This window comes from Apis dorsata, unplaced genomic scaffold (genome assembly GCF_000469605.1).
Source record: "Apis dorsata unplaced genomic scaffold, Apis dorsata 1.3 scaffold_683, whole genome shotgun sequence".
In the NCBI taxonomy this organism is placed as follows: Eukaryota; Metazoa; Arthropoda; class Insecta; order Hymenoptera; family Apidae; genus Apis; species Apis dorsata.
The window spans coordinates 2,344,374-2,357,144 of record NW_006263864.1 but is presented as its reverse complement, the minus strand read 5'-3'; the positions used below and the strand labels follow the sequence as shown (position 1 = coordinate 2,357,144).

Below are 12,771 nucleotides of genomic sequence, written 5' to 3'. Positions count from 1 at the left end.
TTTTTTTTTTTTTTTTTTTTTTTTTTTTAATAAATGGATAAGTATAGAATGAGTATAGAGCGAATAATCGAGAGAAAGATATCGAGTATTTAAAGATTTAGAATATCGACAATAAATGAGAGAATGATTTAATTCTAAGAATCCATATAGATTTATGATGACACGATGCCTGAACATTTATTTATCTCCAATAAAAATGTATGCTATGTATATGATCCTTTAAGAATGCGGAACGATTTCGAGTGCAAGTAATAATTCTATATGAACATTGATGAATGAACATGAATAATTCTGTATGTCATGAGTCGTTAACGCTTTATTCATCCATTGATTCTATACGTAATATTTTCTAAAGGTCCTTGCAAATGGTGGAAATCTCAACGTCATCATTCGCTAATATCTGGAGAGCAGAAATCTATACTGGGGACACCACCTTCAACTTCAGAAGAATCACCTTTGTTTAATAATAATTGTGGTCCACTGACTTCTCCACCAGAATTTCATAGAAATACTAGCACGCCTATGATTCTCGGACAAAAAGCAAGTTTCGACTTTAAAACGCCCAATGTTCCGAACTTCTCTTTGAAAACACCAGTAACTAATTCTGCATCGTCAAAAAACAGTGAAATTCCTAGCGATTTGCAAGAAAATAATTCGAAGTGCGACAATTCGAGCAATTACGTGACATTTCCTTCTACCACCACTCACGAGGAAACTCCTTTCTGTTCCGTGCCATCGAAACACGAAAATAAAGAGGAATTTTCCCATAATAAATCTAAAAATCTGGATAACATGAAAGATAATATCAATCCGACTGAATGTTCCAATAATTGCGAATTAGAAGATATGGAATTAATTAATATTGAAAATGAAATATTACCAGATTTTCAAGGTATGGATAAATATCAAGGGGAGAAACGATCAGATTCTACAAAGAAAGTTCGATTTTCTGATCAATATGAGGATTCATCGGAGCCTAACTCGACAACGGAAAACGAAGAATATTTCGAAGCATGTGAGACGTTATCGGAGATGAAGGAATCTTTGGAGAAACACAAATCACAGATTAAAATTTATGAGGATAATGCGAAGAATATAGAGAAAGAAAATCATAGTCCGAATAGAATGGATGTAATCGATAATAATGAACAAGCATCCAGTTCCTCGCGAATAGTAATGATGGTAGTAGTGGAGAATAATTCTAATATTTCAACTTCTGATATAATTGATTCTAGTTTAAAAAAATTAAAATATATGACTTCAAATTTTACAACCAAAAACCAAAACTCTTCTAGTTGTAATTCAATAACATCCATAGATAGTTATTACAGTGTCTCTAATTCATCGTTGAGTAATTCAAGTAATTCTTCTCAAAAAGATTCGAATATTTCGTCAAATAGCAATTCTGATAGCAGTAATTCTGGTGGAATTTTATCTGTAGTTACTAACGCAGTAAAAAATGTCATGAAAAACTTTTCCAGTATGTATATAACCATATTATTTAAGTATATTTAAAATTACTTCAAATTAAAATTATTATCATTCCATTTTTTTTTCTTTTACCATTGCAGCTATGGCTTCCTCCAAGACTGTTCCAAGTGAAATCTCTAAAAATGAAGACAGCCCAACATCCTCTACTTCAGATACCTTTGATTTCTTGTCAAATTTTGCGTCATCCTTGTCTCAAAGACCAGGAAAACGATCAAGAGATGCTATAGAAAGTTCACCCACGAAAAAACCAACAGAATTTGTTATTCCTCAGATTGAAATAAGAAGTCCTATCGCAAAACGACAACGTGGGTGGTATAAAATTAAAGCGCGTGAACCAATTGCAAGAATGAAAAATAATAGACCTCCTCGAAGAGTGTCATTAGAAACTCAAGTTTTCCATCAGGGCTCATTGTCGGTTGGCAATACAGTTTTGCCCCTTCCCGATAGAGCACATCAATCTACGCAAACCGAATAATATATTTAATAATAATTTGAATTTTAACGATTGTTCTCGAAATATTTTATTAAAAAACTACGATATATTTTATTATATTGAATTATTGAATTATAAATATATATCTTTGTATAAATAATATTGTATAAATAATATCTATGGAAATATTTTTAATTTTTTAATTTGAGATATTTTAAAAATTAAATGTTTTAAAAATTATAAAATTTAACTATCTCTTAATAAATTAAATAAAATAAATGATTTGAATTTTTCAGTTCCTGTGGCGCTGCATTACAATCATCATATCGATCATATATATCGAATCGACGATTGAGGTTATGTTCTGTAATATTAAAATGTTCACTTTATAACATTAATATAATTTCATTTTAAAAAATATAATATTATTATTAATTTAATTGTGCAGTGTGTTAAGTATATTATTGTTTAATTAAAATTATATTATCATTAAAACTTAATATATATTCGTAAATATATTTTTTTGGTTAATAAAAAGTGAAATTTTGTTTCGATTTATTTAAATATTTCTTTTAATTCTTTTAGTTGTAACAATGTCTTCGTGGAAAAAAGCAGCGAAAGCTACACAAAAAACTCATCGTGAAAGACATCAACCAGAAAATCGTAAGCATTTAGGTCTTTTGGAGAAAAAGAAAGATTATGTTGCTAGAGCTAAAGATTATCAAGAGAAACAACAAACTTTGAAACTTTTACGTAAACGTGCTCTTAATAAAAATCCAGATGAATTTTACTTTCACATGATCAATTCTAAAATACATGGTGGGATTCATAAAGAGAAACGAAAACATAAAGAGTATACACCAGAACAGATACACTTAATGGAAACACAAGATATTAGATATATTGCTTATAAGAGAAATCTAGAAGCAAAAAAAATAGATAGACTACAAAGTGAATTGCATATGATAGATGCTGCAAATGAGACAAAGAATAAACATATCTTTTTTGTAGATGGCTCAGAGGAAATCAAAAACTTTGATATTGCTAAAAAACTGGATACACATCCAGCATTATTATCTAGACGCACAAACAGACCAAAATTAAGTAGATTAAAAGATATGAAATTACCAGAAATAGATGAAAATAGTTTGAAAAGAATTGAACGTAGTAAACATAAAGCTTATCAGGAATTACAAAAAAGAATAAACAGAGAAAGAGAATTGACTATTATACAACAAAAATTGGAAATAGAAAGAGCACTGAAAGATAAAAAGGTTATGAAACCAAAATTAGTAAAAAAAGGATCAAAAGATTCTGCTCCTGTTTACAAATGGACATATGAGAGAAAACGATAACTATTATTTGCATTTTAGATATGATCTTAGTTAAATAAATCTATTTTATAAATTTTTTAATGAATTCTTTGTATATTTTAATTATAATATCATAATCTTCCTTATCAAAAGAAATTTTTACATTTAAACTAATTATTAATTAATTTTTGTTTAGAATGATAGACTGATCTCTTAATAATTATTTATCGATATCCACGACCGTTGTTGATTCATTTCCGGGTACTGTTATCACCTCTACATCTCGTGATGTAGTACGCTCTGTACTTTTTATCGTCGTTGTTATCATCGTCGTAGTAGTTACTTGACTAGTGGTCATTGCTGATGTCATTCCAGCACTCATCGTCGTAGACATTCCTGCAGTTCCAGACGTTGTTGACATCGTTCCATTACTTGGTATTGTAGGCAATTCTGTTGATATGCCGACGCAGTCATAATTTAATTGCCATAATCGTTTCTTAGAGAAAATATCCAATCGAAGACAAGCAGTGATCGATCTTTGATTCAAATTTAAAAAATATTTAATAAAAATTATATGACTCGGTTATAAAAGAATTACACTTAGTATGCCATACCTGGGAAATTTATTGAGTTCCAATACATTTATACATGCAGATGAGAAGTAACATCCTGGTATATTAGTGCAAAACTTTAATAATTTATAATCTGTGATTGTTCTAGCTCTTAACATGTCGGAATTCAACGTAATATCAATATTCAATCCATTTCTTTGATATGTAAAATTGACGCAAACTGTATAAAGTAAAAAAAAGATTAAAGAAATAGATTAAAACGATAACTTGAAAATAATTGGATTGAAAGAAACATATCGAAATAATATTTATTAAATGATTAAATACTTACGATTTTTTTCAACTTTGGTATACAAAATAATAACATTTTGACAACAGGAACAAGAATAAGATGTTTCACAGATACAATATTTCTGATAAGTTTGAACCGTTCTATAAGGCAAGAATCCATTAGATATAAGAGATCCTATAATGAATTAATACGTTTAAAAATTATGTGAAATTTAACTTTTATAATTATATGAAACGAGAAACAAGAAGTAACTAACTTTCTTTCGCAGCACTGCCCGTCCAATAAAAGAGTAATCGCAACCAGAATGAAATCAGGACAGCACATACTTTAGAATTCATTTTTAATCTTTTCTCAATGGACTTTTTCACTGTAATACATTTGATTCTATAATATAAATATGTTGCTCCTGTCACAGTTATACTAACCAGTATAAACGATTTGTGTTTTATTAAACAATGCTACCTGGGCACGGTGATTGCTCCGCAGGATGTAATTATTGAGATATAATAGAAAAAAAATAGCTTTTGAATATATCTCTTTATTTGCCTATTTTTCCTAATAACACAATATCATTATTTTCAATAGTTTAGTAGGATATTTTGAATACGATGTAAAATTATATTGAAAAACTTGACTGCAATAAAAATCTCTTACGTATTACTTAATCAAAACGTCGTATTAAATTGTTATCTATAAGACTAAAATACAATAAATAATATTCGTCATCACGCAATATCAGTAGAAATATGTAATTGTACTATAAAGTCCTTCGCGCTCGTCACGAACAGAATCTTAGGTTTCCTCAAAAATCAAGTAAATCGTCGTCGTCGTCGTCGTCGTCATCGTCGTAATCATAATCGTCCTCATCCTCATCATCGTCACCTGGCAAGAATTCTATTTGACCTAATCCACCTCCATCCTCTGGCTTTACCAGTGCCAAGCCGTTTGCACCGAATCTAATGCAATCTAACCCGACCTGGAAATATATGCATTATTCATAAAAGATGCAGGAAAAGAGAGATTTCCTTTTTCTATTTTGTACGTCGAATATCTATCTTAAACAATATCTTACCTTAAATATCGTGGTATCTCTAAATTTCCCCTCCATGTTCACGCACGTATGAATATTCCTACCTTGGAAATAAATGTTATAAAAACGGACGCATGCTTTGATAAATTGAAATCGTGGCACTGGTACACATATTGGCCGAGGATTCTTCCCTGGAAACACTTGCAAACGTAAGTTTTTGAATGAAAGGAAAGTTTAATAAATCGATATAATTTATGAATGAAGCATACAAGATACGGTTCTCGAATACAAAACATTGTCATTCATAGAAATTTTTGCCGTGAAGCTAAATTCATCCGGATCGTATGTCACATCCACACACGCCTTTTGTTTCCAAGTGTCGAGTAAAATTCTAGAGCAACAAGCGCAAACACCTCCTCCGCATGTACAGGGACCTTGACTCGTGGCAGTCACTTGGCTGATCGCGTTCGAGGAAGAATTCGTCGCCTGTTTCAACAATTGTTGTAACTTCTTCATGTTCCAATCTTTCTTCGAATACGCGAATTCGTCATTTTTCAAGGATATTTCTGATTTTTTCTCCGAATCGATAATCCTTTTATCGACCCGTTGAAAGGAATTTTGAATAGAAAGAATAACGAGGAACAACAACCAATAGGCGGCCCTCATTTCTCGATAGGTAGTACCTTCTTAGGTAGCTAGTAACGGTCTTAATCGATCTTAATCACTAAGAGAGGACATCTCTTCGTATGATGTGTAAATAGTATTTCTTGTTGAACGTTCGACACTCGACTGGTCAGTTAACGGATATCTTACTTCGACCTCGTTTTATGGAGAAATTTAGGTTCGGTTGGTATTGGTCACATTTCATTTTCTACTGAATCTCCATAATAATCCGATTAAGGAAATAAAGCGAAAAAATATCACTGCACACGCTGACGATTGGTAGGAGCAAATAGAAAACCGATACTAGGTAGAAAACTTTGTATAAAACTTGTTTGATATAAAAGTGTCATTTATTTATCCGCTATTTTTCATTCGGAATAATATTAAAATAAATAACAATATATATGGTAATATAGAAATTTTACTCCAATAATCTTATATTTGGAATAATTCTTTAAATTGATCAATCAACAGTCAACTATGTAATTCTATATAGACAATAACTTGATAATTTTTTTTGGAATCAAAAGAAAAAAAACAAAAGAAATCAACGAGGGAATCTAATTCGTAGATCTTCTATAGTGTTTTTTTTCTTTTCTATTTAATGAACAATTTTTATTTTACAACTCTAATTGTCTATTTTTAACTATCTTTTGTTCTTCTTTAGGAATCAATGTTGATATATAATTGATATAAGTCTCGAGATCTTTCAGATCAAAATCCTCTTCGTCGTAGGTGAATTCGATGACTTGTTGCTCTGTCTGATCAGGTTGCTCCAGTGCGAAATTATCCCAATTAATTCTCTTCGTTTTAATGTTTACGCAATTGAATTGAATTTTTTTAGTTATGAACAAAATTTTAATTTTTAAGTCAATGCAAAAATGCAGATTATCGTCAGAAATAGAAATATCATGTATTTTAATGCAAACTTTTACAAGATGGATTTTTTTAATTAATTTTTTAATTTTTATACAGATCTCAGGACTTTTTACTGTAACATATAAGATATTTCTTGTTTCAAAATTCGATTCAGAATAAACATATACGATATATGGATATTTTTTAGAAAGAAAAATTTTTTAAAAAGAATACTTACAAGATATGCTCTTGGAGAAGATCCTTTTTTGGTTTATGGTAAATTTTATAAAAATGCCGATATTTTCACGGTCAATACCTGCCGTGACACACACTGGAGCCTTTATCCATAAAAACTTGATACCTATGCAGCAATTGTAAGTATAATTTTCATAAAAGCATTTCACACGATATACGGTTGTAGAGATCGATCCATCTTTCTTTAAATCGATCAATTCTCCTTTCAACGGAATTTCAGTTTCCAAATCATAGACCGTCAGCAAATTTTCAATCTTTTCTGCATAAATTTGATCATGAATACAATATAAAATGAAACGAAACAATATTTTAAATTAGTTTAGTCAGTGTTTAATTGAAATAAGTTTGTTGATCTTTATAAAAATAATTAATTACCCATCTGATCGATATCAAGATAATTTTGTTGAGATACATTCGTGTACATAACGATACAAATGGTCTGTATCATTAAAAATTTTAGGAAAACGTTGAACAATTTGAACAACATGATTTTAAGGAAGAGGAGGAAAGAAAAAGAAAAGTTCAATAATGTTCAACGATTCAGATCGAAGATTAAAATTAAATTGAGATGATCATCGATAAACTTTTGACAGAAAGTAATATTAAAGATGTAGCAAGAGTGATTCCTGAAAAGATATAAATATAATTATAAGTTTATTTTCAATACATTTACTTACAAGTTCAATAAATTAATTAAATAAATATATATATAATTCGACTTACAATTAAAAACTATTAAATTATTTGCACAAATTTATATGGCTTATGTTATGCACAATTCTTCTTGACTGATATAATAAATGATTCGTTTTATATTTTTATATGATATTTTATCATATTTTTATCGTATAAAAAAAAATGTATATAAAATTAATAAAAATTAATATTTTATCAGATTTGATGAGATATCTTTTCAACTTTATTTTTATTTCAAATTAGATAAGAAAATTTATCTTAATCATTATTTGAACCATCTTTATATGTTTATAAATAATATATTCGATAAAGAAGAGAAAAATGAAAGGAAGAAGTTATCAGTCTCCATACACGCTTCGTGACATCAACGATAATTCATCGATTTATAGCAAAACGTTCAACAAATGTTAAATAATTAAACGTTGCTCAAAAAGTCAATAGATCTCTTACAAGTTTTTTTCTTTTTTTTTGAAAAAAACATCGTCACACAATAATCTTCAATTATTTTACGACTCTACGATGAGAGTTGAATTTTCAATCATCGGAAATCTCATTTCTTTGCTCTGACGATTATTTCTGTTTCTCGCTAGAAGCCCGGTGAGGCCCAATCCATAATCCGAGTCATCATCGTCCGCTTCGGACGACTGATCGTGTTTCTTCACCTTGCCTTTCTTCTTCCCATCTTCTTTATCATCATAAACCAGCGCGCTGATTACCGCATCCTCTTCCTCGTCATCATCATCCAAATCTTCGAGTTCAGCTTTCTCGTCCTCGTCCTCGTGATTCTCGCTCTCATCGTTCTTCTCATCCTCTTCCTCTTCGCTATTCTTCTCATCCTCGTCCTCGTCGTCGCTCAAAATCTCCTCGTCGTCGTCGTCGTCGTCGTCGTCGTCCAAGCTGTCCCCTAGAATATCATCGTCCTCGTCCTCCTCGCCGCCCTTCACCGGTTTCCTCAAAGGTTTCCTCTTCTTATTCGCATCGTTCTCGATCGCGTTGATGCTGGAACTCGTAACGCTCGGCTTCTTCGTACTTATATTCGACACCGTGAATTTCTTCGTCGGTGCCTTATCGGGCTTCGCTATCTTATTCGAGGGCTCCGTCACGGTTGCCTCTTTAATCGTGGTGTCGGTGTCCACGGACTCGTCATCCGCCTCGTTATTAACGCTCTCTTCGTCCGCGTTCGGCAATTCTTCCGAGTTGGTGCCCGCGACCACGTTGCCTCCAACGTTGGAATTAGAAACAGACGAAGCCGTCGGCTTGGTTAAAATGGGGATCGTAAATTGGAGAAGAGGCGCGGGCGTGGTTACTTTCGGTCTCTTCGTCGCGGTTTCGTCCTCGCCGGTAATAATATCCAAAAGTGCCCCGAACCCGAGGACATCCTCGTCCTCGTCCTCGTCCTCGTCCTCTTCAGCCGAATCTGAGGAATCTGGGACAGCGTTGGCCAACGGCGTGTCGTCCTCGGAGTCGTCGTCTTCCTCATCCTCGTCCGAGTCCAGGCCGAAGAAATCGTCGTCGTCGTCTTCGTCCGGGACCTCGGTCTCCACTACAGGAAGCGGTTCCGCTGGACGTAACTTGAGACCGTCAGGCCCAAATCTATAAAACATATCGCCATCTCGTTTTGTAATTTTTACTATTCTTCTTTCTTTCATCGGAGGAACGATAATCTCGTGATACCTGAAGCAGCTGACGCGTAAACTAGCTTCGAGTTCGGTCGATGATTGTAACTCCAGTCCAAGGCAGGCTTTGAAATGATTCTTGGCATCCCGTTTAATGGAATAAATTCTACCGCAGAATTTCGTAAATCCTCCTGGTAACGGGACGCACACGGGTTTCGGATTTTTTCCTAAAAATCAATCGCACGAAACTTGTTATTCACGTCAATGCGAATCTTCTAATCTTCTCGGGAAACGGGTTCCTTTATTCGTTTCTCGATTCGTACGCGCGATACTTTCATCTTTCGGTCTAAATTCGATCGAACGACGATCATTATGAATATTTTTATTTTTATTTAGAATAATTGATTCGGTTCACAGGGAACAAGTTCAGAGGAGAAATTTGATTTTTCGATATCCGAAGATCGATAACTACGATCGATAAAACGTTATATCTCTAACGATATTAGGATATTGGGTGAAAGTCGAATATGTTATTCGATTTATTCGATTTATTCTTCGAAGAATTATTAACATACTTTTCGATCGAATCGATTTTCCGAACGTGATGGAAGCTTCCAAAGAGAGAGAAAAAAATCTGGAATATCCAACAACGAACGTTATATATTTTCGGAGATTAAAAAGAAAAAAAAAAAGAAAGAAAGAAAGAAAGGAATCGACGCGATGGTATTTACTTACCATTCACGATGGTGCTGGTTAAGATGTTATCTCCGAAGCTAAGTTGCACCGCCAAATTGTCTCCTTGTATGTATTGCAGAGATGCGCATCCTGGAACGGAATGAAAGGATAATTCCGTGAAACGATTGTTCCCGTTCGAGTCTTTTACGGATACACAGGGAGGATAAGTGTAACGTGACATCCATTCATCGTCTCGTTTCGTCGATTGTTATGCTTTCTAGTGGCCGCGTTCTATTACGTTCAATCAAATTACACAATGCTTACCTGGTCCTTGTAATTGCACCAAAGGTATATGGAAGTCTCTGCAACAATTACATATGTTCTCGTTGCAGGTGCAATATCTGTTCACATCGTCGGTCGCCTGTTTCAACGACAACGTTGATATTCCAAGGTTATCCTCGCTCGCATTTCCGATTGATCTCTCCTCCGTTTTTCCATCGCGTTCTATCGGATTAATTTAATTATAGAAGATTATAGAAGAAAAATAGAATCCGTTTTCCATTTCTTATATATATAAGTTATAATATCTTAACGATCACGCCACGACGAAATCGTCGCTTTAATTTTTCAAAGTAAATTTTTCAAATCAAGTTTTATTCGGCTTTTAAAGAACGAGATGACTCGCTCCAAATTTATCTCTCGTTAACTCCAATCCTTCAATGAAACGTTTCCTTTCCTGGCAACAAGGAAGCCAACAATTTCGAGTGAAATTACGAATTTACGAAATTACGAATTAGAAGAATTGGCGTTAACGATCTTGAAAAAAAAAAAAAAAGAAGAAGAAGAAGAATCTTGGAAAATCATTACCGATCACCCTGCCATAAGCGGCGAACGCGACCAGAAGAAGAATCAGCAACAGTTCGACCACCATCGACAGCCGCATCTTCGTTTTCTTTCTGTAACGCACAACAGGGTACGATCGCTTTGACGTTTCTTCTACGAACATTTATATTCCAAATATCCCCTCATACGCGTGTCTATCGCATTGCATTGTTCGCGAAGCGAAACACAATCTTGTGTACTTAACATTCTAACGCTTTCCCTCTACGTTTCAAAGGAAAGAATTTTTACATAACGAGGCGCATTGACATTCAACCAATCCCCACAACGAACCTATCTTCTTCTATCCCATCTTTCATTTCCACGAAACATAAAAAAATACACCGTTTCCCGTCCGCGATTTAAGATTCTTCATTCCGCCTCGAAAGCGGTTAATCGGTTATGCATACAAAACCGTTTCACCCGCAAAATTCTCATCATCTCTCTCAACTCAACGATCGTTCACAAATTGACCCAGACAGTTAAGAGAGCTAACGGAACACCGTTGTCTGTCGTGCAGAGTCGCAGAGGATCTTAATAACATCGAAACGATACGACCACGTGCGTCGCTCGCGCTCGATTAATCGTTCGCACACGAGGTGAAGGGGTTGTTGATGAGAAGCGCGCTGTTGATCCACGACAGGAGGATTTATTTTCGAGATTCTCGTAACGAGAAGGACGCGAAACGGTTTTATTAGCTCTTGTTTCGGCCGATGGACTCGTCGCGACGACGAGCGCTAACTACTTCTCGTTTCCGCGACCGGTTGACCTAAAATCACGGTCACGGCCAGAGACGACTCTCCAGAGAAGGTTTACCGGTTCGAAGAACGCGCTCCAGGAAGCACGCACGTGCTGCGTCAATCGTCTTTATGCGGTTAACATCGTTGCGCGGTGAGGTCGCGAGGAAACGGTGATCGGGACGCGTAGGTATGCATTCTACTCGTCGATCTGTTCTTCCTGATCCCATCTTGGCGATCAAGGATCAGTCATATAAGTCTCGACTCTGTTCTAATTTGAAACGGCCACGATACGCGCGAGATATTAGAGAGAAGAGGATAAAAGTTTGGCGATCACCTCGCGAAAGACAGCGCAAACAGCGAGAATATTAATTGGAGATTTGACACTGACCTGTGCACGATGGAGGCAGGGAAGAAAGCAGAGGAAAATTTGTTGACGATCGATTGTTATCATTAATCGATAATCGAGCGTGTCTCCCTCGCGTCGCACCCTCCGGCTCTTTTTTCCGACTCTTCGCCTTCGACGGAGTCCAATGTCTAACTGAAGATGCCGCCCAACTCCCCCCAAGGTTTCTTTAAAAGTCGGTCAAGCCACCACCACCTGCCTCCGACCGAGCTGCGATTATTAAGCATTCTCTAATACGCTCTAGGTAAATAAGAAGACGATTCCCCACCCAAGTTAAGGGATAGTTCTTCGTCCAACCTCCTCCAACCGCCGCGCCGTTCCAAAAAAAACGAAGATCGAGAGACGGAAGCGGCTTTCCACCTCGCCTTGAACCGATAAAGCCAGGGTCAAGTACGCTCGGACACCTATCGACCTTCCGTCCTCCGTCAAGGATTTACTCTCGATTCGATCGATGACTCGTTCTGCGCCATCGTTCTGGACGCGCTGATCGCGAGAGTTCTCCGTCATTGATCGAGATCAGTGATCGTGACGTTTATCGAACGCGTGTATTTACCGCTGCTTAAATTTTATATTCCTCTTTCGTTCGGGATGGTTTGTGTTTCGTTACATACGAACCTCGATCACGGGTCCGTCCTATCATTCGACCCCACCTTGAAAAAATTTCTATCGCCATAAAGTTACACGGGTGATCATGAGCGCGATCACGGCAGTGCATCGACAATGAGGAAGCCGGAAATTGATTATTCGTTCAACGTGCAACTCCCTTTTACAATGACCACGTTACAATGAAATCTTTTCACCGACCTTCAAACCGGTCGTTGATCTCTCTATGTACATAATCAGGACGTATCGATT

At 35.2% G+C, this 12,771-nt stretch overlaps 5 protein-coding genes, 1 long non-coding RNA gene and 1 pseudogene across 7 annotated transcripts in view; 2 read left to right on the top strand and 5 right to left on the bottom strand.

The window, feature by feature from the left end:
- Positions 1-2,098, top strand: part of LOC102675336 (probable serine/threonine-protein kinase dyrk2) — a 2,901-nt gene extending 803 nt beyond the window's left edge. The window contains exons 3-4 of the mRNA XM_031513636.1: positions 356-1,480; positions 1,572-2,098. Of these exons, the coding sequence (XP_031369496.1) occupies positions 356-1,480; positions 1,572-1,966 (1,520 nt within the window). The 3' untranslated portion in view covers positions 1,967-2,098. The remainder of the gene's footprint in view (positions 1-355; positions 1,481-1,571) is intronic.
- Positions 65-1,922, bottom strand: LOC116186424. The gene is made up of 2 exons (XR_004151411.1): positions 1,564-1,922; positions 65-528 (listed from the first exon to the last, which is right to left on the bottom strand). It is a non-coding gene; the product is annotated as an uncharacterized LOC116186424 (long non-coding RNA).
- A 164-nt stretch (positions 2,099-2,262) lies between the features above and the next one.
- LOC102672549 (probable U3 small nucleolar RNA-associated protein 11) lies at positions 2,263-3,343 on the top strand. 2 transcript variants are annotated; one of them, XM_031513642.1, is made up of 2 exons: positions 2,263-2,280; positions 2,510-3,343. In XM_031513642.1, the coding sequence occupies exon 2, from the start codon at positions 2,518-2,520 to the stop codon at positions 3,277-3,279; it is 762 nt and encodes a 253-aa protein (XP_031369502.1). In that variant the 5' UTR covers positions 2,263-2,280; positions 2,510-2,517; the 3' UTR covers positions 3,280-3,343. The 2 variants fall into 2 exon arrangements, with proteins under 2 accessions (XP_031369502.1, XP_006622485.1); XM_006622422.2 differs by having other exon boundaries at positions 2,268-2,433.
- Positions 3,344-3,449: 106 nt separating this feature from the next.
- Positions 3,450-4,648, bottom strand: LOC116186427 (annotated as a pseudogene).
- Positions 4,623-5,922, bottom strand: LOC102672671. The gene is made up of 3 exons (XM_006622423.2): positions 5,401-5,922; positions 5,174-5,322; positions 4,623-5,077 (listed from the first exon to the last, which is right to left on the bottom strand). The coding sequence occupies exons 1-3, from the start codon at positions 5,795-5,797 to the stop codon at positions 4,904-4,906; spliced, it is 720 nt and encodes a 239-aa protein (XP_006622486.1). The 5' UTR covers positions 5,798-5,922; the 3' UTR covers positions 4,623-4,903.
- A 492-nt stretch (positions 5,923-6,414) lies between these two features.
- On the bottom strand, positions 6,415-7,503 carry LOC102675187. The gene is made up of 3 exons (XM_006622442.1): positions 7,283-7,503; positions 6,891-7,166; positions 6,415-6,785 (listed from the first exon to the last, which is right to left on the bottom strand). Exons 1-3 carry the CDS (start codon positions 7,392-7,394, stop codon positions 6,415-6,417), a joined length of 759 nt encoding a protein of 252 aa, XP_006622505.1. The 5' UTR covers positions 7,395-7,503.
- A 571-nt stretch (positions 7,504-8,074) lies between these two features.
- On the bottom strand, positions 8,075-12,144 carry LOC102671634 (nucleolin-like). Its single transcript, XM_006622415.2, has 6 exons — positions 11,902-12,144; positions 10,762-10,850; positions 10,219-10,398; positions 9,955-10,044; positions 9,278-9,446; positions 8,075-9,196 (listed from the first exon to the last, which is right to left on the bottom strand). Exons 2-6 carry the CDS (start codon positions 10,835-10,837, stop codon positions 8,110-8,112), a joined length of 1,602 nt encoding a protein of 533 aa, XP_006622478.1. The 5' UTR covers positions 10,838-10,850; positions 11,902-12,144; the 3' UTR covers positions 8,075-8,109.
- Positions 12,145-12,771: the final 627 nt, after the last annotated feature.